The 27,643-nt window shown below is 40.1% G+C and overlaps 3 protein-coding genes across 9 annotated transcripts in view; 2 read left to right on the top strand and 1 right to left on the bottom strand.

Moving 5' to 3' along the window:
- Positions 1 to 20,016, top strand: part of LOC139930186 (CD209 antigen-like protein D) — a 202,084-nt gene extending 182,068 nt beyond the window's left edge. Inside the window, exons 1-6 of one of the 6 annotated variants that reach the window (XM_078290416.1) lie at positions 11,323 to 11,489; positions 16,684 to 16,752; positions 17,261 to 17,353; positions 17,826 to 17,968; positions 18,121 to 18,221; positions 19,493 to 20,016. In XM_078290416.1, the coding sequence (XP_078146542.1) occupies positions 11,447 to 11,489; positions 16,684 to 16,752; positions 17,261 to 17,353; positions 17,826 to 17,968; positions 18,121 to 18,221; positions 19,493 to 19,640 (597 nt within the window). In that variant the 5' untranslated portion in view covers positions 11,323 to 11,446 and the 3' untranslated portion in view covers positions 19,641 to 20,016. Of the gene's footprint in view, positions 1 to 11,322; positions 11,490 to 15,356; positions 15,413 to 16,665; positions 16,753 to 17,260; positions 17,354 to 17,825; positions 17,969 to 18,120; positions 18,222 to 19,492 lie in introns of those variants that run through there. The other 5 variants (XM_078290423.1, XM_071923300.2, XM_078290418.1 and 2 more) reach the window with 5 other exon arrangements.
- On the top strand, positions 754 to 5,160 carry LOC139930178 (uncharacterized). Its single transcript, XM_078282148.1, has 6 exons — positions 754 to 808; positions 1,317 to 1,390; positions 1,791 to 2,127; positions 2,520 to 2,653; positions 2,830 to 2,936; positions 4,756 to 5,160. The coding sequence occupies exons 1-6, from the start codon at positions 754 to 756 to the stop codon at positions 4,880 to 4,882; spliced, it is 834 nt and encodes a 277-aa protein (XP_078138274.1). The 3' UTR covers positions 4,883 to 5,160.
- Positions 20,017 to 21,360: 1,344 nt separating the features above from the next.
- Positions 21,361 to 25,509, bottom strand: LOC139930190 (uncharacterized). Of its 2 annotated transcripts, none has more exons than XM_071923304.2 (6): positions 25,379 to 25,509; positions 24,872 to 24,958; positions 24,234 to 24,485; positions 22,891 to 23,054; positions 22,633 to 22,745; positions 21,361 to 21,593 (listed from the first exon to the last, which is right to left on the bottom strand). In XM_071923304.2, exons 1-6 carry the CDS (start codon positions 25,470 to 25,472, stop codon positions 21,410 to 21,412), a joined length of 894 nt encoding a protein of 297 aa, XP_071779405.2. In that variant the 5' UTR covers positions 25,473 to 25,509; the 3' UTR covers positions 21,361 to 21,409. The 2 variants fall into 2 exon arrangements, with proteins under 2 accessions (XP_071779405.2, XP_078146533.1); XM_078290407.1 differs by having other exon boundaries at positions 24,872 to 24,901.
- Positions 25,510 to 27,643: the final 2,134 nt, after the last annotated feature.

Below are 27,643 nucleotides of genomic sequence, written 5' to 3'. Positions count from 1 at the left end.
AGGGTGGTAGCATCTGTGTGCACGTGTGTTGAATTCCACCAGCTGCGGCCACACTGATCCGTCGGATAACAGACAGAATTATTGATGGATAGATTTCGGTCCGTTGGGCTGTCCAAACACCTCAGCCGGAATACTTTGGTCTAGAAAACGAACCGAGCCAGTAGTTTAAGTTCCTAAAACAGGTACAACCACCGGTACTGCTCTGTATTTATTTTTTCAGAACCGGAAACGCATGTCGTCAAATTCACTCTCGGGAACAGCGTACGGGTGCGTTTTGGCCCAATGACCCCCTGGATATAGCCCAGATTTGTTTCCTCTGCCAAAAGACTCGGGGCCATCTCTTACTCAAAGACGCCCTCTAGAGGCCATCTTACGAAGTGACATCTCACTAAGCGTTACCTGACTGACTGACTGCCTGACTGACCTGAATGCTCGGCTGCACTGTGGGAAAAGGATCTTTTGGAACAGAGCTCTGACCAAAATCGAAATACCAGCAGGCACACACAGCTGCAGCGGTTAGCCAAGGTAAAAGTCACCTAAAAATATACATATCACCTGCCTCCATTTCCTGTTAACAAGTTAGTCACATACATGGGCAGTATGTCTGTTTCATAAGGTCTTACTCTGAGCGAAGAGCAGGCAGCACGTTCCGCTGATAACTTACCATTTGAAGATTTCAACAACACACTCTCTAGACTTTGGGGGTCTCAGGCAACATATTGTGCTGTAGACCAAACCGAACTGACAATACCGATGAATGTGATGGGTCAGCTTGGGGATATCTATGTCAACGTAGAGAGATACTCAGGTAATCATACCAACAGACAAAGGGCAAAAAAAAATAGAGAAAATATCGATGCAAATGAGGATGAAGAGGTCCACTCGCTGGAGCCAAACAGAACCGGAACTGCACTCTCAGGTAATGGACATGTATGGAAACAAATATATATGCATGCTGCATGCTCATAATAGGGAGTATATTACAAGTTCATGCACACACACACACACACACACACACACGGAATAGACTGTATATTCTAAAACAACTTGCTATTGGGAAAACAAATAAGTAATAAGAGTAAAATGACTTCTGTAAGAACCAATGTGGCGAGAGAGTTGAAGGGTGAGCGAGTAAAAAGTAGATGGAGAGAGAGAGGTTTCCTGTCCATTGTTGGTTTTAGCTAAAGTGCAGAAGAAAACCACATTGCCTGAATGAATGTCAGCAGTGTGAATTGTGGTGATTAAATGCATATCCGCCCTTATGCCCATGTATGCTTATACACTCAAACATGACAAATATTGCCCTCTACTTTCAGGTGCTGGAAATGTAAAGAAGAGATCCTGCAGAGCTGCTGCAGTGTGTCTGGGTCTGCTGTGTCTTCTCCTGCTGGCTGGGATCATTGGTCTGGTGGTCCAACGTACGTTTTCCTCATTTCATCCAGTGATGACTGACTGTTATATACAGCTTGAGAACAGCAATCAGAATCTGTAAATCTGCACCTTATGTAATTTTCAAAAACAGTGTCATAAAAGTTAGTCTCTATGTTCACAGGGGGCCTGGTGTGTGAATTCCTGAATGAGTTAGATTTATGAACATTACAGCTAATGACAACTAAAATAAGTAATTTGTCACAATATTTGTTTATCCACGGTTAACAGGCTTTAAAGACAAAACCAAGTGGGATGTGGAGAGAAACCAGCTATTGGCTAACTATAACAGCCTTACCACAGAGAGAGAGAACCTGAACAACAGTTACAACAATGTCACTGAAGAAAGAGACCAATGTAAGATGATCAGCCACAACCTGACTGAAGAGAGAGACCAGTTACAGACCAGTTATAACGACCTGACTGAAGAGAGAGACCAGTTACAGACCAGTTATAACGACCTGACTGAAGAGAGAGACCAGTTACAGACCAGTTATAACGACCTGACTGAAGAGAGAGACCAGTTACAGACCAGTTATAACGACCTGACTGAAGAGAGAGACCAGTTACAGACCAGTTATAACGACCTGACTGAAGAGAGAGACCAGTTACAGACAAATCACAAGAGGTTTGTAAATAAAGTTTGCAACCACCTCATGCTGACGGAAAACGGAGCGAGTCTTCTGGACAGTCGTATGGGTCAGTGAGATATTTTGTCCATGATGATTATTAAGTTATTAATGGTTTCACTGTAATTAATTGCAGTCAGAAAAAATAAATTAAATTCAACAAGGTCAACCATTGTCCTAAAACTTTAATATAGATAATATGCAGTTGATATTTATTACAACTGATTCTTAAAGCTAAATCTATTTATCTGTTTATATTTGAAGAGTTGCATTAAATACATCATCAATTCAAATATCTTCTGCATGTGATAGTGATTCCCCCGATAGTGAAGCAACTATCATGTCAAAGTTTCAGTAAAAAGCACTGGTTGTCTCCTTCAGCTTACATTTAAAAAATCAATTTGGGCTGTTGTTGTTTTGCTCTATTTATGTGTTATTGAGATATGTCATGGTGTGTTATAGAACAAATAATAGGTTGTCTGGAAGGTTGCAGTTGTTACTACATATCCACTGAGGAGAAGAACTGGGACCAGAGCAGACAGGACTGTCTGAGAAGAGGAGCGAACCTGGTGATCATCGACAGCACAGATAAACAGGTGATTGGGAGGGGAATCATAGCTCAAATAATCAAGGTCTGTACCCACATAATCATTCATGCCTGAAACCAAGTCTGTCTTCATCCTCTGTACAGAAATTCATTATTGACATGAGCAAGTGGGGATTTTGTCAGTTATTTTGGATTTAATAGAATGCCTCTTGATTTCAAATGCAGAACTTTGTCCAACGTTTCAACACCAATAAAAAGAGAGTTTGGATTGGTCTGACTGACCAAAAAAACACCTGGACTTGGGTAGATGGCACCACACTGACCTTATCAAGGTAAGAGATTTCACTATTTCCAGAAAGATTTTAAATACACCTGTCACAGCCCCGGTTCACCGCTAGATGGCACCATTTAACTGTTCATGTTCATGTTCATATCGTCATGCTGACGATAATTATGGTTTAACTGTTTCCACCTGTGTTTAATTTCCCTGTCCTTTGTCTTGGTTTGCTATTTCAGTTGGCTTCCCTCAGTTGCCCTTTGCTCAGTCTTGGAGTTATCCTGCTCCTGTGAGTTCTCCAGTCGTTTGACCTGAGATACTTGTTTGATTAAAAAGTTGGATTTTTGTTCTGCTGTTTTGATCACCAGCATTTTTGCAAGTAAAGACTCTTTTCAGTTTATTCTTTTGTCTTGAGTTTTGTGTCTCTGCACTCAGTCCATTATTACAGCAGGACTGAGCCACTCTAGGACCCAGCAGAGGCCGACCAGATTCGTTCTGCCCTGGCTGACCAGGGCACCATGCTTGGGGAGGACCAAAGACTGCTATAGGAATTCTCCCAGTCCCCACGGTCCAGACGCCGCATCAGAACCAAGCTCTTTCCCAGCCAGTGCATGACAGTCCAGCTCCCGCATCAGCTAGCTACAGTGAGCCATGCTTACCAGCCCCAGAGAGCTACAATGGCCATCCAAGCAAGTGTCTGGCTTTTCTCACTCAGTGATCATTGGCTTTTGAGCTACAACCATCAGTGTTCACCACAGACCGTGTCAAGGTGGCGTATGTCATCTCGCTTCTCTCGGGGAAGAGCTCTGCACTGAGCTACTGCAGCGTGAGAGAGCTAGACTGTCATTTGTCAATCCCATCAGAGCTTCTGCCAGGAGATGAGAAGGTATTTGATCACCCAGTGAGGCTCCCACTCCCACTGGCAGGGAAGACACTAAAAGACTCTTGAATCTGCGTCAGGGTCCTTAGAGCATTGCAGATTATACTATTGAGTTCTGCACACTGGCTGCTCAGAGTGGGTGAAATTCTGAGGCATTATTGTCAATGTTTATGAACTGCCTTTCTGACGACATAAAGGATGAGCTGGCCTCCAGAGACTTGAAGAGCGACCTGGAGCCGCTCATCACATTAGCCATTCGAGTTGACAACCGGATAAGAGAGAGATGCAGGGTGCAAAGACCCCTTCGTCCCACGCAGACCCCAGATCGCAGAGCCTTCCCCATTCTGATCAGTCCTGCAGTCACCCAAGTAACCTTGACCCCCTCAGCAACCTCAATTAAGGAGCCGATGCAGCTGGGGAGGACATGTCACATTCAAGACAAAAGAATAAACTGAAAAGACTCTGCTGGTGATCAAAACAGCAGAACAAAAATCCAACCTTTCTTAGATCAAAGAATATCTCAGGTCAAACAACTGGAGAACTCACAGGAGCAGGATAACTCCAAGACTGAGCAAAGGGCAACTGAGGGAAGCCAACTTAAATAGCAAACCAAGACAAGGACAGGAAACAGGTGAACACAGTAATCTAATTAAACATGGGTGACAACAGTTGAGCCATAATTATTTTTCAGCAAGAGGTCAGGGTCATGAACAGTTTAATGGTGCCATCTAGTGGTGAACCGGGGCCGTGATTAGACCAATGCCTCAGTCCATAATGCATGTCTCATTCCAGCCATCTTTTGCAATAGTATTATCATATAATGTATAATAGTTTTTATATGTTGGCAATGGTAATAGTCTCAATATGAAGGGCAATCTCTTTTTTCCTGCACTATTAGTATCTGTGATCTGGATGCAAACTGGAAAACTTTGAGAACCATGATTTGTGATGAGGTCTTACAAGCTGACGGTGACACTATACATGTATTTCATAGGTTCTGGGCAAAAGGCGAGCCTAATAGTTCAGATGAAGACTGTGTGGAATACAACCCTGGGCTGGGAGGCTGGAACGACGTAGCTTGTGATTTAGAGAGATTTTTCCTTTGTGAGAAGTTCATTTAGTTGTAGTCAGGAATGCTGTTTGAATGTGTTTGCTGTGCTGTGAATTAAACCATAGATTATTTTTTGCAATGATCTCTTCACTGCTCTAATTTACTGATCTCATTTGGCTATTATATTTTTTGCAACTGTCTTCTAATGTAGAGAGTGATGAAATCCAAGATACTTAATTCCACAGAATCAAATTTTGAATGGATCAGTACTAAAGGCATCAAAGGATAACACCTTGACTAGTGAAAGGAAACACTACAATGCATGAGGTGTATGAGAATGTGGTGTATGAGATTTTGCCCATATATATATACACTCTCCACACACTAATGAAAACGCACGTCCAGGAAAAATATTCACAAGGGTCTGTTCTTAAAACTCTTTCAAACTGGTGTTGGAGGAAAGGTCTACGACATCATTAAAGGAATCTACAACGAAAACAAATGTTGTGTTAAACTAGACAATACATTTTTTTTTTTAAATTTTTAGCCAGAACAGAGGGGTAAGACAAGGATACAATTTGAGCCCCACTCTATTTAACATTTACATCAACGAATTGGCAAGAAATTGAATGTCTGCTATATGCAGATGACCTTGTTAAACTATCACCTACTGAGCAAGGATTACAGCAAAACCTGTCCTTGCTTGAAAATTATTGTAAGGACTAGGGATTATCAATAAACCCAGACAAAACAAAACAACCAGATCTCAGAAAAGCAGATACCACTTCAGTCTTGGAGGGAGACTCACACACACCACCAACTACACCTACCTTGACGATAAGTTCATCTGGGCGGTTTGAGACGGCCATAAGGACGCTGACAGAAAAGGCACGCAAAACTTTTTATGCCATTAGAAAAACTCTTTACAAATTCAACCCCCCAATTAGAATCTGGCTGAAACTTTTTGATTCCATTATTCAACCAATTATTTTATATGGCAGTGAAATTTGGGGGTCGCTGCATAATTTAGACTGTAAAACTTTGGACAAAAGCCCGCCCGAAATTCTTCACCTTGAATTCACTAAAAGCATCCTAGGAGTTCACATATTGTCCCAAACTTAGCCTGCAGAGCAGAACTAGGAAGATTCCCCCTCCTACTGCCGATAGAAGAAGAGAGCCTGTAAAAAAAAAAACTGTTACCTCCAAAAAGCCTTACCTGTAAACACCAGAACCCAGAGAGTGACCCGTTAGCACGACTAGCTCAGAAACACCAGCTATATTCAGCTTTTCAACCCCCAACCACAAAATTAAAAGAAATTGTCATCTCCAACAAACATGTATATGACGAGTATTGGCAAAATAAAATTAAAGCAAACAGCAAATTACAATGTTATGACATTCTTAATAGAGATATCAAATTGGCAAAATATCTTATAATTAACAATTTGAAAAAAGGAAAGCATTAACAATGTATGGACTGAATGGCCACAGTCTTGCTATAGAGGGACACCACAGAGAGATACATATTTCCCTAAATTTGCTGAAAAAATACCACGATTCCATGATCTGTCACATGAAGAGAAAATCTGTATTCTTTTGGGAGAAAACATCCAAACAGTCCAAACAGCTGCAGACTTTGTCCTCGCCTGTCATCAGTTCAGAAACAGTGGCTCCTCCATGCCACGCAGCCTGTAAATCCTCTACATGATTTGTTAAATTTTCATCTCTTTCATTATTATATTTTATCACTGTTATCATTGATTATTATTTGAATTATCCTATCATTATATTTTGACCATTATTTTATTATATCTTTGTATGTTAAATTTATTTTATTGTTTCTACACAAACACAAACATTAAAAACTACTGACACTCACTGTGTGGTGAAGAGTCTGGGTATGGCAGCTGAATATGCAGCAACCCAGTGTCTACACTGTCCAGGTACTGACACACACACACACACACACACACACACACTGATACAAGGGGGAAGGGATTTTAATGTGATGCACTGAGGCCAAACACATTTCTGAGGATTTGGGTTAAAAGGAATAAATATGAGTAATGTATGTTGTATGTCTTAAAGAAACCCTCTGGGTCTGACAGTGTGCAAACTATAGAGAAGTAAAGAGGAGTTCAGGAGGGGCCTGAATGAGGTACTTTGGTGTGATCTCTAAAATATTAAATGATAATCTGTCTCAGTTACTTTTCAATGTGCATTCCTGTTTTGTATTCCTTTTAATGATATAAGGGCATATTTGAAATAAAAGTCATTTTCACAAAGTACATTTTCATTGTTCCTAAAAGTGTGTGTGCGTGCGTGCGTGCGTGCGTGCGTGCGTGCGTGCGTGCGTGCGTGCGTGCGTGCGTGCGTGCACAAGAGGCAGGGACTAAAAGCACCCTAATGGCTGCCTAATGGAGAGGGAAATTTGACTTTGTTTTGGTACCAAAACAAAAGACCAGTTACAGACCAGTTACAACAACCTGACCGAAGAGAGAGACACAGGATATGAAGCCATGACCAAAGACAGAAATTATCTTCAGAGGATGCTCCATGGTAATATCATGTCCTTTATTCCTGCTGGCCAATTTATTTTGGACTAGTGCAAGATTCCTCACTTGCTAGAATGTGAATGGGAACCTCATGGGGGAAACATGGCAATAGCAGGCAACTGGACCAGAATTTCCACCCCTAAACTTTGCTGCTGTTGAGAATAAACAGTGTTGCATTCTAATTATCAGTTCCTATCATTTGTTTCATGTTCTTGATTATGGTGGCTGTTGATGATCACTGCTATTTATGATAAAACTACTCTTAAAGGATAATGCCCCCCCTTTTTTTAAGTTTGTGCCAATGGTGTTGGTTGCCCCTCTCCTTACCATTCTTCCTGCTGGTGTCTGCACAGTCAGCATAGTTGGAGATATCAGGGCTGGTTTTCCTCCCTTCAGAAGAAGCCATTTGCTGCCATTCATTCTTCAAAGATTATTAAAGACAGAGAAAATCCATAACAGTAAACATGAAGCCTTAATGATTGGGGGAAATGTAAACTCGCTGCAGACTTCTGTCTGCGTCGTAAATGGGCTGTAACTCCTTTAAAGCGGCACTTAGCAACTTTACACTTTATTGACTACATGTGACGGTGGAAGGTAACTCTTGTTGGTCTTGACTGTATTGTTGTATAGACCACTGGGTGAAGTTTAGCAGCAGCTGAGAGAGAGAGAGAGAGAGAGAGAGAGGGAGAGAGAGAGAGACTGAGACTTTTATTTTTTTTTATTTCTTTATTTCTTTATTTTTATTAACAGAATCTTAATCTCTCAATATCTTGAAACCGCACATATTTTGATATTTCTCTCTTTGAATGTTATTGTATACTGTATATAAAATGTGTGTAACCTTATTACCAACAAACATTCATTCCTTCACATAGTTTATTGATCCTCACTCTGCAGTGGAGGCTCTGGGTTCAGGAGCTGAACACACAGCAACCCAGATCCCCCAGGGACTGACTCTCTCTCTCTCACACACACACACACACACACACACACACACACACACACCTAGATTGATATTCATCTTGATGCTTTGGCAATATTGTCTGTGAACTTTCATGCCAGTAAAGCACATTGAATTGAAAAAAAATTGAATTGAGAGAGAGAGAGAGAGAGAGAGAGAGAGAGAGAGAGAGAGAGAGAGAGAGAGAGAGAATGAATTATTGGACGAATAATCACAAATCAAGAGAAGAGGTCATTGTTCAGGTGGCTGGAGTCCTTGATGATTCTCTCTGGCTTGGTCTGCCTCGTAGACGTCCTGCAGGTTGGAGGGTGTACTGCCAGTGATGTATCCAGCCACACGTACCACTCTCTGCAGGGCCTTGCGGTGCTGCTGGATGCTGCTACCATACCAGGCGGTGATACTCCCTGTCAGGTTCCCATCAATAGTACAAGTGTAGAAGTTCCTGAGTATCTGGGTGGACACCCTGAACTTCCTCAGGCGCCTGAGGTGGTAAAGGCGTTGCTGTGCCTTCTTCACCAGAGTATCTATGTGTAGAGTCCATGTCAGGTTCTCTGTGATGTGGACACTGAGGTACCTCAAATAAGTAGCTTATATTAGTTGACTATAGTTATCACTTATGAATTAAAATACTGTGGTCGATGTAGTCCATTAAATCTATAACCACTTCTGTGAGAATCATATTGAGTTCTACTGCTCCGAGAGCCTGTCCCACAGTGCCTATGTACCAGAATCTCATGCAAACCAGTTCCTGCACTACGTGCTTCGACCCCTAAAAAACAAAACTAAACGCTCAGTCGTTGAACATTCCATTCCTTGATTGGACGTAGCTCAACAAAGTTCAATATGAAGTTTGTGATTGGATCGATCAAATGCACTTCAATTCACTGTCTGTCAATCAATAAAATGCATTAGTATTTCTGTTCCCTTGTTTTGTATTTTGTGGTAAGTTTGTCATTTTTAAATACATAAGACTAACGGTAACATTGAGTTGATTATCCTACAACCAGTACCACATTGTGCTGTGAACATATTTTTCCTGTACATGTACATTATAGTTTTATAATAAAAAGTAGAGTGCTGAATATTTTGAACAAGACCAATACACCAACAACCCAAAATCCTGTTCCTGTGTGAAGGTCCATATTAACTCTGCAAAGAGACGACCATGAAAATGTTCTGCAGGATGGAAGCTCTCACCACTGAAACTCAACAATCACCTTGGTTTCAAAACAGATATCTGCTGATGTAACCCTTTGAAGGACATACACATACATTTTGATAAAACTTCAACTTTATTGACATCACTGGGTTACATGTTATCTACTTAACATCATTTCATGGTCAAATATTTTGGGGTCAGGGTCAAAGCTCATTTAGGAGGTGGTTACTCCCAGTAACCACTGGCCCTCTTCACTTCCCACATTATCCTTATATCACTGTCCTGGTCTGCCCCACTACTGCACTGGTCTTCCTCATCATGGCTCTCACACTCTTCCTCACTACATGAAGAAGACCCTGACAGAATATCTTTCACAAACAATCTTTCTACTTTCTGCAGCACTAAATGTTTTCCTTGCCATAATTCCCTGCAATATTATACAGAACAGAAAAGACACTCAGAGCTGCAATTTTCCTGTATATTGTTTATTCCTCATAGGAATACATATAACATTAAGAGAGCCCCAGAGGGACAGTGGTCCCTGTGGGAAACCACCTATGTTTTCCCCCTTAAGGGAGGGTGGTTACTGGGTGAAACCACCTGTTTTTGTCTCTATAAAATCTATATTTATTAATTTTAACAATTATTTTTTGGTCATCACAATTCTTCAACATGTTTTCTACAATAAACAATACACAATAAACAAACATAGAAATTGCAAGAAAATAAACCTGGATCAAATGAGAACCCAACTGTGCAGAGAACTCGCAAACCGCATGTGGACCCAACTTCTGAGAGGAACTACAGACAGTACATCACTTGCTGTGTGTTACTTTTTTTTTCTTCTGGTGGGAAAAACTTTGAAGTTTCTAGCAATATATACAGTATGTTCCTAGTGCAAATGATAATGTGAGTTTGGGAGCAAGCCATGAATATGTGTTTCTCCCAGTAACCACTGTGCTTCAAAGGGTTAATATATTTTGCCAACCAGTGGTAAGTTGCCCAGTTGCCCAAAATTTTGAACATACCAGAATAATTTGGGAAACAAATTTTAATAGAAGCACTGGGTCCAATTTACTTAATTTTCTGTAGGCAAATAGTCAAACATTACATCATATATTATAAGCTATCACCTTAGTGCTCAGTGAGGCACAACATAACATTAATTCAGTAAAGAAAAGAGTGGGAAAACTCACATAACTCAGCAATACTTGTGTCAGGTGCTGAACTCTTTTGTGAGTATTTAGTTTAGTATATTATGTTTGTAAACTTTGAAGTTACATTGTGTTGTTACACTGCTGTAAGTACATTATGTATCAGGGAGATTTTCATCAGTAATATTGTGTGCTTAGAACACCTTTCCATAGGTCAATACACAGGTTAATACACTAGAAAAAGCCATTGTAAAGTGTCACCCAGGTTTATATTAACTGCATGGGTTGATGCACAGGTTTTTTTGTACTTGAAGATTAATAACTTCAGCAAAATCAAATTATTTTCCTAAAGTATCCTTCCTAAAGTAGATATGATAGCAGGTAAGATTAGAGTGAGCTAACTTGCGGCTTAAAACAGTGAAATGCAATAGGAATGAACAATTAAATAGTTAAAGATGTTTCCTGCATAAAAAATAGGGTAACTTAATACAAATTCCAAATATTCAGGTATGTGTTTTTTAATCATGTTTAGGTTATAGACTATATACAAGGATGAGAAATCTCTGTCATCAAAGTTTACTGGGGCCTGAGCTTCATCTGATGAATCATAATGCAGCTGACAGAATGCAGCAGAGTTCATAGAATTTAGAATGTCAGTGTCATAAAGGAAGATTCACCTGAAGACAGACTCAGACTCACAGTTTCATCTCTGATCGCTGTTCACCTGCAAATTGAGACAGAAAACTCACGTTGCATTCATTTGGAGAAACATCAACAACAACATCTGCCTTTTAGGAAGGAAACCATGGAGAGTGATTCACATCCTGGTAAGCCACATGTATTTTTAAGTTTATTATTTAACATAAAAAGATTAGTACAGAGGATTTTGCTGAACAGACAAACAAGAGACAGACAGTCAGGATAGACTAGTTGTTTGTGTTGAAGGATTTACATTTGTGTCTAGTACTTCCTTTGTTTCCTTAGATTTGTTGTTGAAACAAAACTATAATGAAAGGCATAAGATGAAGCTGTGATGAAGCATGTTGACCTTGAATGAAGCTACACCAGGTGGTCTTATGGTTATTTGTTTCATTAAGATGTTGCCATTGCATTTCTTTCAGCATCAATGCAAATGGTCGCTCGACTCAACGCCCTTAATGACGATCGCCATGAAAACATCAACTGCATGTTTGCGAAAGTCCTGAAGAAAGAGCGTTACGTTTATGTTGAAGCCTCTAGTTTCTCTGGAGGTCCTGCTGAGCTCGACTGTGACCTTTCACCTCAGTCTGCTGTTGGTCTCGGCTCCAAACCTGCTTCTGGATTTGAGAGCCTCAATATATGGGAACCAATAGCCAGCACAGCTTCACCAGCATACAAACTGCTCTTGGATATGGACAAAGGAGACCTTCCTCCCTCAAAGAAAGAGTCTCGTCTCATGATCAAGGAAAATACTGGAGCTTCCATCCACCCAGCTCAGCTTGTTGAGTCTCAGTCCAACCTGATCCGCCTTGTTGAGGCTCCAGTGACTGATGACATCAAACTCATTGAGAGACTGAGTCAGCTTCAGTGCTCCCCCTTTGGTTTTGACGATGACTACCACCTGGAGGCAGTTGGACAGAGATACCTCTATGCTCCCCCAGGTGACTCATCTGGATTTGTGGCTGACTGTTCACCCTGTGGATCCACTCTGGGCTGCCTGGATGAGTGGGAGCCACTAGTCAAATCTCACTGTGACTTGAAGAAGGAGGGATTTGGTGAGGAGCTCCTCTACACTTCATCACATCTCTCTAGATTTGTGCTGGACTGCTCCCCACAGCATGGGCCGACTCTGGACCATCTGGACAAATGGGAACCTGTTGTCAGCAGCACTGATTCTCACCTGATGCAGTTCCTCTCTCTCCTCCTGGAGGAGGGAATTGATCAAAAGCACATCCATGCTTCCTCATCAGTGAGTTCTACATTTATGGCTGCCTGCGCTGCACACCATGCCCCTACTCAGGATCATCTTGATGAATGGGAGCCAATCGTCAGAGCTGATTCTAAACTGATGCTGTTCCTCCAGGACTTGGAGAAGGAGGAAGAACAATGTCCTGAAAACTCTGTCATCGTCCTGCATCAACCTGAATGTTGTCCCACTGACAACCAGGCTGACCACCCTCCACCCACTCAGGAGGCTGAAGCTTCGTGTTCACCCACTCTTCTCCGTGTGTGTGAGGCTGTTGTTGACATCAAGGCATCTACCAGTTTCCTCCATGAGACCAAGGACACCAAGGATCTGTCCTGTCTGACCCTGGAAAACACACTTCCACCCGTCCAGCTGGTCGAACCTGCAGGACCTCAGAGTTCCAGTGCCAAAGACAATCTGTCTGAAAAACCAAAGAAGAAGAAGCATGGCTGCTTTTCTTGGCTGTCCCGCATATTCCAGAGGAAGAACAAGAAATGTGCAGCAGCAGAGACGCCGCTCCAACAGACCTGCCAAACAGGAGATGAGCCAAAGTCCTGCTTGACTGCCCTCTCACCTGCAGTCCACTTCTGAACTGCATTATTCAAATACATTTGTTTTTTGCACCCTACTGTTACAGTGTCTTTGCACATTTCTTCAAAATACACCTTTATTCATGCAGATGTGGGTAAGCTGTAGTCTAAATTGTAATGGAATTAGTAAGTATGTGTTGGCCATTAACATCTTTAGCTACCTCTATTACTAACAATATAATCAATATTTATTCTAACTGTGGCTGTTTTTTCACTGGGAGACCATTTTGCTTTAAATGTCACCTTATTTCTGTAAAAGAAAAAATACATTAAATTATTATTATTATTATATTATTATTCACTATGATGAAGGCTGATATTTGGCTATGAAGGACAAGTACAATAGTTTCTCTTTTGTTTTTTGTTTTGACTTTCCATGATTTAGATTTTTCTTCGGTTATGTCAAAATAGCACATACAGGCCAATGGAAATAAAGCATGGATATTGATAGACAAATACATAGATAATGAACTACAGATCCCAGACTGGACTGCAAGAGAGGGTCTTCTGCTATAGAGCTGGCTAGTCACAAGGTAATCCCAACATCATCAAGGTTCCAGAAATGTTTTGGCCTTTTTTTTTTTGTTTGTTTGTTTTTTGTAGCACTCACATTTCATCCGAGTTGAAAATATGGGGTCGCACACGATAGAGAGTTACTTTGTTAAATTGCTTATTTTATTTCATGATGGACATTTTCGGCCCTCTGGCCTTCGTCAGTGTCTAGTAACTAATAATTTTCCTCCATATATGGGGAGACTTGATTGTCACAGGTGTGTGGAAAAACACAGGTGATCTCATCATCATAACATGATCTTGTTACAACATACAGTAGAATAAAAAAAATAAGAAGCTCCAAAGTGTTTCATATATGCAGAAACAACTTTCAACATACCCTATATCATTTAAACATGGAGGATTTAATCCCAACATCAAGGATCAGGGGTCATAATCAACAGGGAAATGCTAGTAAAATATGAAACAAGTAAACTGTATTTTTTAAAAGTAATGTTGTCCATTCTATCAGTATCTTAGCAAGGACAACAAGAGATTGAGGAAGTCAGGGTCAGGAGGACAGCAGAGAGCAGCCACACCAACCAAACCCCAAATCCAGCAGGACACTGCACTATCCATGGCTTCACTAAAGCCTTTTTCTGTTTATTTCATGTTTGCAGCTGTTTGTGCTCAGTGTGATGGAGATCTTCCATCAAATTATAATAATGTAAAACAATTCCATTCCATTATAATACAGACGTATGTTAGACGATCTTTAATTTGATCAATTTAAGATTCAAGTTAACAACTGTATAGTGATGTGTACATTACAGGATTCTTCAATGCGAAGCATCTTGTAACTTGGCTTGTAACGCAGTAGAGTGTCCCAAATGCTGCCCAATTTGATCTGTAAGGTAAAACACATTGAACGTCCCTCCCCAGTTCAGCCCTGTATTACTTGGGCTCAGCCCCAAATGTATTCAAATCTTGGTGACACCCCTGGTTGGGACCGCCATGATCCGGCTGGCCAGACTGCCAGAACCTATTGGACAGTACAATGATGGAGGTCAAACAGATTAGGTCTCATATTCACATAGGAGTACTGATCTAAAAGCTGTTAGTCTTCTAGAATGAAGTCCGGGATGCGTTGCAACCTATTTTTAAACACCAATATATATCAGTTTACTTTTGTACAATTATCATAAACAAATGAGACCATGGTTGAGATTATTGGTACACTCCATCTCACACCAGTGGTTTGTTGATTTTTTGAGTGATTTTTTTGTCCTCAAAATTAAGACCATATTTCCCCTCCTGTCATAAAGAAGATGCTACTACTTGTTTTATTTATATTATTATGTATTTATATTATACTGGCGCTAAGTATTCATTATCAATAAGTACATTGTCCTCTTTTCTTGTAGAGTCACATTATTACATGCATATGAGGTGTGGCATTACACTTCTGTGTTGGAGACTAGCTGCACAGTGAGCTTCCTTCCTGCCTCAGGCTGTCCTTGAGATGTGGTTTACCCAAATGCTAACAGACAGATCAGGTCAGTCTAAGACAAACATCAGCTACAGAAGTCACAAGCAAACAGAGATACAGAAATGGCGAGGTTTGTCCGACGACATGAACCTGAAATAATGGAGGTCAAAGTAAACCTTCCTATGAAGTCAAGCGAGGATCATCTCATGAGGGCTAATTCTTTTGAGGGGCGTCAGGAGGCAGCCCAGAAACATGGTAAGGAAAATAAGGGAAGATAAATTGCGCAGAAAATCTTGCTTTTAATTATTACTAGGTCTTCAAAGAAAATGTCTAAATATTTTGAAGATTCACACACATCATTACATCATTACTTGACTGATGATGAAGCTCTGGTGTGTATGTCCAAACCAGTTTAAACGGGTGCTTTGAGACCCAGTTATGGCTAATTGTGGGAGTGGGCATTAGTTTCAAGATGATTTAGATTTATAAAACAGACAAATGGGTGCAGTGTTTTATAAATCTTGTCTTGTCTTGTCTTTAGAAAGGACTGCAAACAGATTTTTAGTCTTGAATCTACAGAGAGTAGTATACCTCAAATAGGTATACTAGCAAAAGTTAGTAAACCAAGACATACAAGAGCTCATTCCCACACGTAAGTAAGATGTGGTCATGACATACATACCAAGAGCTCGTTCCTACGTGTTAGTAAGTTGCAGCCACCACATACATCTCGTTGCTGTGTGTTAGTAACTCGTGACCCTAACCATTTCACCTACGAGTATGAATGACCCCGAGAAGTATGACAAAACTGATGAAAAAATATCTTTAATTGTCATGCATGTATATGTATAGGACAAGACTGTGAGAAGTCGTGATCATTTTGACGATTCATGAAAAGTAAATCAACACTACATCACATGTGCAGAAAACTCAAAGCAGGTGTTAGGCATCATCTGTCAATGGTAAAATACCTGACTGGCATCACTGATTGGGGTGAGGCCAGAAGTTTCAACCCAAAGAGAGCAGTGCAGCAGCATTTTTCTGGCCCATGTGATTTAGTATTGATGTCAATCGTAGGCTGCAGTATCACTATACTTCTCCCTTTAGGTAGTTTCTCCTCAGAACTACAACAGGAGTTTGGCTCAGTAGGTAAAGCATCATCAGCCTCTCGTGAAAGATTTTGAGTTTAAGTCCAGGCTTGTCCTTTCCCAAGTCATAAATCGTCAAAAGCAAGGGACATATTTTTCCATAGAAAGTTTGGCCAGTGTGAATAACTTCAGCAATGTGGTTGAAATGGTAAACTGGTAATGGTAAAGTCACAGGCCAACGCAAAATTGGCCATAACCAATCCACTGCATGTTCAATCGTCACAAAGCCTGTATTTTTGTTATTATATTATTAAAAACAATAATGATAATAATAGACTCCATTTGTATAAAATATAATTATTCTTGTATTAAATTAAATCAGTACCATTATTTGTATGTGTGTGTGATTTCTGCGTACAGGGGGAAGACTCTGGATAGTTGGTGTGAGCTTTGGGTTGCTGTGTATCCTACAAGCTGCTCTCAACGTCTCTCTGCGCCTCACTCTCTGTGAGTCAAAGAGTTGCTGTTCAACATCTGCTCATCAACCAGAAAGTAGAAACGGTTACCACTAGAGTGTGTATAAACTATGATCATTTGCTTTCCAAATCTGTTTCTCTAAATTTGTTCCAATCAGCAGTGTAGAGCACTTGATTAATAATAAAATTGCATATAATGGCTTATTGTAATTCTGCATTTTTGTGTTCAGCCTCACCCATAGTTGTCGTCCAACATTAAGTAACATTCATGATTATGATGAAGGCTATTTGTGCAGTGCTCTTTTTGAGTTCTTGTTTGTGCCACCAGTTGATTTGTAAAAAATTTGAGAACTGTGCACTTTTAGCTCAAGCAACCAAGGTGGGAAAAAATTGGCAAATTGCTTTTGGAATGCAGTCATAGTGCATCTGGACCTCAGTGTCACTCTCCATAGTGTAGGCTCAAATGAGAATTACATTGTCATTTGAGCACTTAATTCAGATTTAGGGCAGATATTGAGCGTCATTCTTTCTGCTCTCAGACAGTCCTGACAGTGTGACACCTGGTATAGAGACCGGGTGCAAAGCCCTGACTGAAGAGAGAGACCTGATGGAGAGGAAGCTGAATAATATTGGTGAGTGCTAGGATGAAATAGTTATTGTTTTATTTATTACATAAATTATTATTTTGATTGTTGCTTGTGTTCCATTTCATGAAAAGTAATGTTTTTTTCTAAGTGCCGTCTGGTAAGTGAATAATATTGGTGGGTGTGACACTGTAACCACTGCAGATTCCCCTTTCTGCGTTTCTGAGATTTTCTAAACATTTCCTCTTACGCGGGTGGGGCAACAGTGCAGCAGCAGTGCAGCTAGCATGTGAATTTACAGTAGAGGGTGTAATTAATTACTGAATAATATAATACCCTTTTTGTCCCATAGAAATTAATTTGTTCATTCACTCATTCATCTTCATTTATATTAACTGAGAACGGTTCTCCCCAAGCCAGTTGTACCATTTGAAGTTGTTTGATTACCTTTTGATTTTCCAGATTTCCATTGTCTTTTACTGAACTGTTAATATTCTTTCTTTTTTGTTATTCTTAACAGATCAGCATGCCCAACAAGGATGGTTGTATTTCAACCATAGTTTGTACTACGTTTCATCAACTAGGAATACCTGGAAAGGTAGTAGAGAAGACTGTCGGCAAAGAGGTGCAGACCTGGTGATTATCAACAGCAGAGAAGAACAGGTGTGTGAGAGAGAAAGAGGTAGTGACAGAGAGTGAACAAGTGTATGAAATGCAAGGTAAAGGAAAAATCAAACGTAACATAAATGTCATGTTTACATTTTACATGCAATCATTTATGTTGATTCCTGTTTGTTTCCATCTCTATCAACCAGGACTTCACAAGGCAATTCAAGAAGCTCATCTGGATTGGACTGACTGACAGCGAGACAGAAGGGATATGGAAATGGGTGGATGGGTCAACCCTGACCACAAGGTTCGCACATTACTTTTATATTTAAACTCAGTCAACCTCAATATTGAAATTAACCAGGTCTTAAAGGAATAGTTCACCTAAAAATGAAAATGTTGTCATTATTTACTCACCCTCATGCCAGTTGAAACACTGAAGATTGTATGCCAATACAAACTTTGCAGCAGCCGTATCCAAAACAACTGGAGAGAATAGAGATTGTTTCTTTAGAGTTCAAAAAAAAGCAAAAAAAGACCATAAAATCACTCAAAATAGCATAATCCAAGTGTTCTGAAGCCAAATGATTGCTCTGTGGGTCCTGAAGTCCAACATTTACCTCATTACCTCCTAGAATTTCTGTACTTGTTCTGCTCCACACCAACCATCGATACAGTAGAAAGCAGATGCTGCCTTCAAATGCAGTCAGAAACACTGGGGGACACTACCTGTAATTACAGGTAGAGCGCGGTTGAACAACCCTCAGTGATTCCCATACATAGGCTTTATCTGGGCGGCTGGCCAGGAACATTTAAAAAATAATAAAAAATTTAATCTGTCACATCACATTATAGAACTGGCTATACAACTGTCATTTTGTGATACACAGACCAGTAGACCAGTAGACCAGCAGCATTGCACTCAAACTGATGGAGCCTCCCGAAAACCAAAGTGAAACTTAAAATTCCAATTTGCTCCTAACTGGCATGCATTTGAAATAGTATTTGTAAACAGTAACTTGTCACTTTTTAATGATGTGTAAAACCACCCAACACTCAGTTAACGTGTGCAGTGCAGCGACTCGCATATTGCTCCTGTTCACCACTGGATTCAATGTAGGTGGGGACAAGTAATTAATCCATAATCCATGACAGGCCGTAACCCTAACACTAACCCATATATTGAAATTAAGTTACAACCGCTATGCTATTAATGAAATCAATCTGTCAGTGCCAACAAACCACTGTTTCCCCGCAAACATTTTAACGTTGAATAGATGTTGAGAGGACGGTCTGCACCAACGTTGAAAACCAGTGTAAATATGGCGGCGACAACATGAAAGTTGAGATGCTACCTGCATCATTTTGTGAATTCGGGAACTAAATATCTTTTTAATATCAGTTCAAAACAGTTTCCAAAGATGTTTTTATATTAATTTTTACCATGCCATAATATCACATTGTGAACATTTTGTGTTTGGGTTGACGTTGGCCACATCCTGTATGTTGCTGTCCATCAAATGCTTTGTGGGTTGTGTTCTTTGTAAAAAGCTGTATTCTTTGTTTTTGGGGTTTCAGGTACTGGGGCCCTGGAGAGCCTAACAGTGACAAAGGCAAAAATGAAGACTGTGTAGAGATCAGGTTCTTTAATCTGATAAACAGCTGGAATGATGAATCATGTGACATTCAAAACTTCTGGATCTGTGAAAAGACAGGTGCTCCATAACAACTACATACAAGACAGGAAGATAAGAAGCGTCCATCAGTTTCAGCTGAACTGTAAAGACAGCATTGAAACACTGGTTATTGTGGCTATTGGCAAAGTAGCTCATTATAGACATACATAGGCGTAAATGCATATGTGCATACAAACACACATTTGTGACTAGGTTTACTGCTCATTGAAAATCGTTTAAACGCTGTAATGTATTATCCTTACATCTATTATCCATACTTTTATTCACTGCTCAATAAATGTCTTTTTTCTCATTGGTCATTATCATAGGCATTTGTAAAAGGATAGATAAAATGTTGTCTATAATTTACAAAATTTTGAGAGTTGGGTTGTTTCAGATACAGTAGTGCAGAGATTTTCTAATTTGTATGATCTAATTTCACTCACCTGAATGTTTCCTCTTCTAATATTCATGATTGTCTCCCTTTCTCTTTTTCATTTTTTGTTTTGGTATGGTAGTTCCATTTTAGAAAAGTGCTAGAAAATAAGAATAGCTAATAGAATAGAATAGCTGGAATGACTGTTCTTGCTCCAATAAACAGCACTAGGCTTGTGGAAATAGAATTGATATCAGGCTTAGCTCAATTTACATAATTTGTATGCTGTATTGTGGTTCTAAGAAGAAGTATAGCATTATCAGTGCACCTGCATTTCATTTAAATTCCTCCATTCTGTGTTTTTATTTGTTTTTGTCCACTTGGTTGTAAATAACCCTGGAGCACCTGGAGTGTCCGATATGTCAAGAGTTTTTGCTTTTCTATAGTTTTTCTATCTATAGTTACTGTTCTGAGTGTTTTCTGTTTTCTATCAAGAAATCATACCCATTTCATGGATGAAGTCTGGATTTGGTTTTGTTTTTTATCAGACTGTACTATGTTAAACAGCAGAGACGTTTTTTTTTATTGCAAAAATTCAATTTACAAAACCTGATATGAACAAAAACATTGCATTCAAACGAATGAGACTGGTAATAACAAGAACTGTACAGGGGGAAACTACTTAATTATTAATTAAGAAATACTGATGGTAAGAAGTACTGTTAGCTGGGCGACAGTGTTTAGAGAGCGCCAGAATCACTTTGTTTTCCATGATGATTTATTATAGATATAATAAATGTTTGTATCATTTCCAGGCCATTTGCCCACTCTGACTATAAAGGAGGGCTTCTATCAAATAAGTAGCTTATATTAGTTGACTATAGTTATCAATTATGAATTATGTGGACGTCCAGTCAGTGCTGGTGGTCGATGTAGTCCATTAAAACTATAACCACTTCTGTGAGAATCATATTGAGTTCTACTGCTCAGAGAGCCTGTCCCACAGCGCCTACATGTACCAGAATCTCATGCAAACCTGTTGATTGATCACAGTTAATAGCAAGAATTATTAATGTTATTGCTGCTGCTGCTCATTCAGTTTGTGTGTAACCTTCCTCACTCTACAACTACTCCACTCTGGCAATTGCTTTAAATAAAAATGTGTCTATAGTTAACTCACAGGGTTACATAAGGGCTAAAATAGTGACGATTAGTGATTATATAGTGATGACATTATGTTGGCTATTAATAAAAATGCTAAATCATTGGTAAATGTACTGCTACAGTATAAATGGTGGGTCCTAGTGAAAGCCATTGAGAATCATTAAGTAAAACAAAATACCACAAATTGTACCCAAAATACCTCTTCTTTTATCAATTTTAAAGCACTTTGTGAAACTGCATAGACACGGGCTGTGTAAATCAAATGTATTATTATCATATTTATTTAGGTGGCCGGGTGATGGGCTGGAAGACAGCACATGCAGCTCTCTCACACAACCAGCGCAGCTTGTGTCCACAGGGGGCGTCATTCCAGCTGGCCAGCACTGGGTTGCGGTGATACATTTCCACACAGTCCTCTATGTTGTTGGGACCACCATGATCCGGCTGGCCAGACTGCCAGAACCTATTGGACAGTACAATGATGGAGGTCAAACAGATTAGGTCTCATATTCACATAGGAGTACTGATCTAAAAGCTGTTAGTCTTCTAGAATGAAATCCGGGGGACCATTGCAACCTATTGAGGTTCCTCAATTAAAGGTGCATTTGTGTAGCATTTTTAAACATCAATACATATCAGTTTACCTTGGTACAGTTATCATAAACAAATGAGACCATGGTTGAGATGATTGGTACCCTCCATCTCACACCAGTGGTTTTGTTAGTGCTAGTCCGCATTTCCCCTCCTGTCATAAAGAAGATGATACTACTTGTCCCCCCTCCCCCGTCACTCCACATGCGTTTGTTTTGAAGAAGCAAGAAGAAAGATAAGAGCCATGAATTGATAAGATCGGCCTTTCACTCGTTCCACCAGTTGCCATTGTGAGAAACTCTGCTTCAAAGCTTTGGTCTCCATTAGCGCTGGAAGAGCAGCGCCCTCCTCCTGTTTTGTGCCATAAAGCAATCTCCCTTTGTGCTGTAGATCAATACAACAGATTTTCATGTGGCTGGAGTGGCTGGTAGATGCTGCCAGTCCTGTCAGTGGTGGTCTCATTTGTTTACAGTAATTATACATTTCACTATTAATGTGGTATTAATGTGGCAGTTATATACTTGCAAAATTGTGGGTTTGAATCTGGTTTATGACCTTTGTTGCAAGTCATCTATTCTGTCATAACTGTCACTCTCCACAGCATACTAATCTGGAAAAATAAGTTGTAGGGCTCACTTCAGTCCAAAAGTATATTCAACTATAGCGGTGTTAGGCACATGTTTGTGGTAAGCTACATATAAAGGCTTTCACTAACATGTCAGGACTGGTGTGGTAATGATGACACTGGATATATACTATCAATAGTGTTAATTAAAGGATAGAACCTGCAGCCTGATCACATTGTTAGCACCAAACACTGTTAGAGATGGATCGTGTTACCTAAACCCATCTCTGGGTCACTGAAGCCTTATCTGACAAACATTTAGGTAGGATTGTCCTAAGGGCCTTACGGTGTGGTCAGGGCAGATCCATCCACCCATTTGAAGGTCCCAGCTCCCTCTGTGTCAGACAGACCAATCCAGAACAAGAGATCAACATCCCCATCCAGACGGTACAAGTTGTTCTGTTGAGATAATACAGTGTTAGTATAGCATTAGGAAAAGCTCTCCACCAACATCACCAATGGCCAGAATGACCCCCCCCACCCCCCATCCGCCATACACACACACACACACACACACACACACACACAGACACTCTTACTGTACCTGTTCCTGTCTGCTGTTGATGATCACCAGGTCAGCTCCTTTACTCAGACAGTCCTCTCTGCTGTCCTGCCAGGTCCTGGTCTCATTGGAGAGGAGGTAACATCTTGAGTTGATCTCCTTCCATCCTGCAGGACACCGCCGACCAAACACACAACCACTCGGCACTGAGGTGAGAGAAGAAAGAAACAGATTACACTCTGAGACCTTTGGATGGGAGGCTGTAAGTATGAATATAACTACAACTTTGACTATGGCCATAACAATAACTTCATAATGATAACAATAACTGCATAGCTGTATATCTGTTACTATAGCTATATAACTATATATGGCTTAAATCTCTTCTCCAGACCCATTTGTATAAAAAGGCCTTTTTACTTTTACTTGCATGTTTTATACTGAAGATTTATTTGATCATATTATCATTGCTATTCACGTTTTATCTTATTTTTACTTTCCCTCACTATTGTTGTTGTTTTGCCATGTTCTGTTGACTGCCTGTTTGTTAAGCACTTTGTAACTTCTGTTTTGAAAAGTGCAACATAAATAAAATGTATTAATATTATTATTAGTGGTAGTAGTAGTAGTAGTAGGAGGAGGAGTTGGAGTAGTAGTAGTAGTAGTAGTAGTAGTAGTAGTAGGAGTTGGAGTAGTAGTAGTAGTAGTAGTAGTAGTAGTAGTAGGAGTAGTAGTAGTAGTAGTAGTAGTAGTAGTAGTAGTTGTATTATAAAACCTTTAATGAGAACTATGTAATTATTACAACATAACTCTAACTGTAAATATCGGCTATTCATAGTATTCTGTTACATCACCACACGGCCATCTTGGAAGGAAAATAACAGGTGATTGTAATAAATTAACAGGTGATTCTAATCAAATGACAGCCACAGCCAATGAGCTGTGTATATGGCAAAGCGCCATATTGATAGTATGCATGTGACATCGTGGGAATACTATGAATAGGGAATCCCCTGCAACAGACTGCACATAATACAAATTTGAACCCAGGTTTGCGACATATGAAGCCAATCATGCAGCAGTCAGCCAAAAGAAAAATCCTCTGCAATTAATTGGACCTAAAGGAGACCAGAGCTTTCAGATAAACACACATCACCAAACAATGTGTATGGTGAGTCGATATAACACACTAGTGATTCAACCTACTGTATATCCAGTTCATGAAAGCTTTTACAGTCGCTGTTCTAAACAGCCGGTGTCTGCAAGGTCTTTGAAGTGATGCGATTTATATTTCTGGTTTGTTCGCATTGCACAGATACATTACCAGAACATGAAAGAAGAGCTCAAGTTGAGCTCAGGGGAGTGACAGCCCGACGACTCCTCACCTTCTTCCTTCAGCCTCTTTTTCAGCCTGTCCCTCTCCTCCTCCACCTGCCTCTTCATGTTGTTGAGTTGACTGATCCTGTCTTCAAGCAGGTTTTTCTCTCTGGTCAAGGCGTTGAAACTTTCTTGTAAGCTGTTGCACTCCGCTGTCATCTTTTTGTACCTGGTATTTAATTGCTCACAGTCGATCGGCAACTTATTGCCTGTAGAATGAGTTGTGTTGCAGTCCAAGCGGGACTCCTGACCTGAATGTACTGATAGACACAGAAGATTTAAGATTTTATTCAGGGGATTTTTTTTTCTTCTGGAATTTGTTTTGTTGCTTGCAAATTGTGAAGAGGAAGTTAAAAATAGGTCTGATTTGAGAGTGACAGCAAGGAGTCAAAACACACCAACATAGCGTGTGTATGTATTTGCAATGCTTTGGTGTTGTGTATGCAAGTTGGGAAGTGAATCTTACACAATGCCATATTTTCGAAATATATCACCATAGGAGAAGTGCAGTTTTACTTGGGCAGATTTGTTTAAAATGTATTATTGTTCAGTCCAGCATAAACTATGAGTTCACTGGGGTTTGTTGCCTTAAATTGTCTTTAAAATCTCCTGTGCTGTACATTGAAACACAAAAGACCATACTCACAAGTAAGGCGTAGAGAAACATTGAGAGCAGCTTGTAGGATACACAGCAGCCCAAAGCTTAGGAAAAACACCCTGCAGAGTCTTCTGTCTGTACAATCAACACACACAGACGTCCCACTGAGCACTAGACGTGATTTTGACGTGCCGTCTATGCTGTAGCTCTCATATAGCCCAGGATGTTTTTGGCTATGTCTAGCCAAGTTTTAGACCAAGCAATAATTACATTATTACATATTTAAACAATGCATATACAGCAGTAAATACTATCAAAAATCCATATATACAAGATGATGCTTTCTGATTTTTGTCATTTACCCCAGAAGACTAAACTTTCACTTTTAAAACCTACGTAACCTAAATTTAGCCTAGACGTCAATAACCATTTAGACGTCTTTTAAACAGTTAATCAACATAAAATTGCTCTAAAACACTTGATGATGTACAATTCCTATCTCAAACAATGCTGATTTGATTGAAGATATGATATATATGATATTGTGTGTATTACCTGTTTGAAGTCCATCCTCCTTGCTCCTCTGCCCACTGCTCTGTTCTCTCACAATCTGTCCATTGACATAATCAGCCATCCGCACTCTCTGCATAACTATCTGCCTTTATGTCTGCTGATCAGGTGTCAAGGGCGTCTAGCGCATCAACTGTGCTAACATCTATATGCGCTGTGTTTTCCTTCCTTTTATGTGTTTCTTTGTCAAGGGTGAGCTAACATGCTGATTACGTAGTTTGGTTTAGAGAAGCTGGTCAGGATGGAGTAAGAATCGATCTGTTGAAATAAGGAAAGGAAAAACACGAGGGTATCTTTCATGTTATGGAGTTGAATTCAACTCAAAACCTTTAATGTCACTTCTTCTTTTTTTCTTCCAGCTTTCCAGGCACAGTACAGTGTATACTTTCTCAAAAAGAACAATTGTCTTAAAAGTAATCTTCGTGCAGCCCTGAAAAAGAACATCACAGGCACAAACTAAAAGTTGGGATCTTTATTTCTGACTAGAATAGCATTAATGAGAGTGGTTCAAGATAAAGGTGAACAGTTTCTTTGTTACTCTATCCTGATGTTTTTTTCTCTTTGTGTGTGAACAGATGCATGGACTTATGTACAAAACATTCCAATAGTAATTCCTCCATAAATAAATTGTAATAATCTGTATAAACCAGGGTTCAAGTAAAGGAATTGCTTTGCTTGATCACCCAGATTGAAGTCCCACTTCAACCTTATTCACTCAAACCCTAACAGTGAATTGACCAAGGCCTATCAACCTAGCTTGTGCTCTTGAGCCTCATGTGGGGGAGTGACTCCTGTTTCAACTTGGTTCTTGTCCTGCAGCTAGACACAGTAAATGAGAACCTTTAGAAAACTTATTCTACCATAATTAGTCAGCTCCTTCACTCTTCTCATTCCCAAGCCCCCTTAAACCCTGTTGATAGTTTTATGCACAAGTCATTTTGGTCTGGGGACTTAGCATCCAGACTTGGTATGATTTGACCAGAATCAGAGGTTCTAAATGAGATATTCTGCCCCCCTTTTTATCATGTAGGGCAAAGGTTTTCAAAAGAAAAACATATTTATTCTCCTCCTCCTTATTCTTAACCTATCTATCTCTTGCATTCAAAGTTCTGTAATAACTAACAGATAACTGACAGAGTGCTCTGCTGCAATCGAAAAAAAGGCCCCAAACAGTCATTTCTAACCCTTCTTAAACTGTCCTGGCTCCGAATGTTACACACAAAAACTGTCTTCACACGAACATTATGCAAATGAGTTGCACACATACAGGCTACAAGAGTCATGTGCTTCACATTCACACATTATATTTCATCATTGACCTATATTTTTTCAGCTACAAGTGTATGTTTTCTCCCACAGCGTGTTTATTACAGTTCATGTTTATTACAGTTAAGTCTAATGTTGATTCTCCCTTATTCTCACTAATACTGTCAGCTGTATTGAAGAGGAGTGAATTTGACAGCAGCAGTGCAGGGAGCGTTTCAGGTCACATAGAGAGCATGCACCAGGCCTTGTAGCTGTCCCAGCAGGAGAGAAGAGAAGCCATTCTGAAGGAGGCCTGTTGCTTGTAGACTGAAAGCCTATTCTCTGTGATATCTGTGATATATAGGTGGTGAGGAGGGGCTGAGGCAGGGAAGAGAGTAGGGAAGTATCAGAGGTGGAGATTCAGGCTGGGGTGGTGGAGTCTGAGGCGCCAGCGGCTGCTCAGCTCCCACACCTTCCTGACCCCTTGCGATGTCGGCCCCTATACGGGCCATCTCACCCTCTATACAAAGTATGAATTCCTCTCGCTTCTGGTCCGCACGAGCAACCCTCTCTCTCATCTCCTTGATGGCCTGCTTCTTCCTTTCCCTCCTCATGTTGTTCTTTTCCCAGTTTGGCCCCCTCTGGGGTCCCTCGACGGCATCTCTCCACGCTATCTCAGGTGGGATGGAGGCAGTACGGGGTCCAGACCGGACCCATGCCCCATGAGTCCCACTTTCTCCAACAGAATGGAAAGAAAAGTAAAATACAGAAAGGTGCATAAATCTCAGTAGTGGTTTGACCCTTCGTAATAAAAAAAAATGAATAAACAAAAGACAGTTACAGTTACAGTTAGTTGAGACAAGTTTAGTCTCTTCCTTAAAGCACATCTGTATCATAAATGAAATACATTTTCACGGAAAACAAAATAAAATCCCATAGAAATAATATCAATGTACTCAGAAGCTCACTTCTCAAAGTGCATACCCACTAATTCCACATGTGAAA

The sequence above is a fragment of the Centroberyx gerrardi genome, chromosome 3 (assembly GCF_048128805.1).
Source record: "Centroberyx gerrardi isolate f3 chromosome 3, fCenGer3.hap1.cur.20231027, whole genome shotgun sequence".
NCBI lineage: Eukaryota > Metazoa > Chordata > Actinopteri > Beryciformes > Berycidae > Centroberyx > Centroberyx gerrardi.
This window is presented reverse-complemented; position numbering and strand designations above follow the sequence as displayed.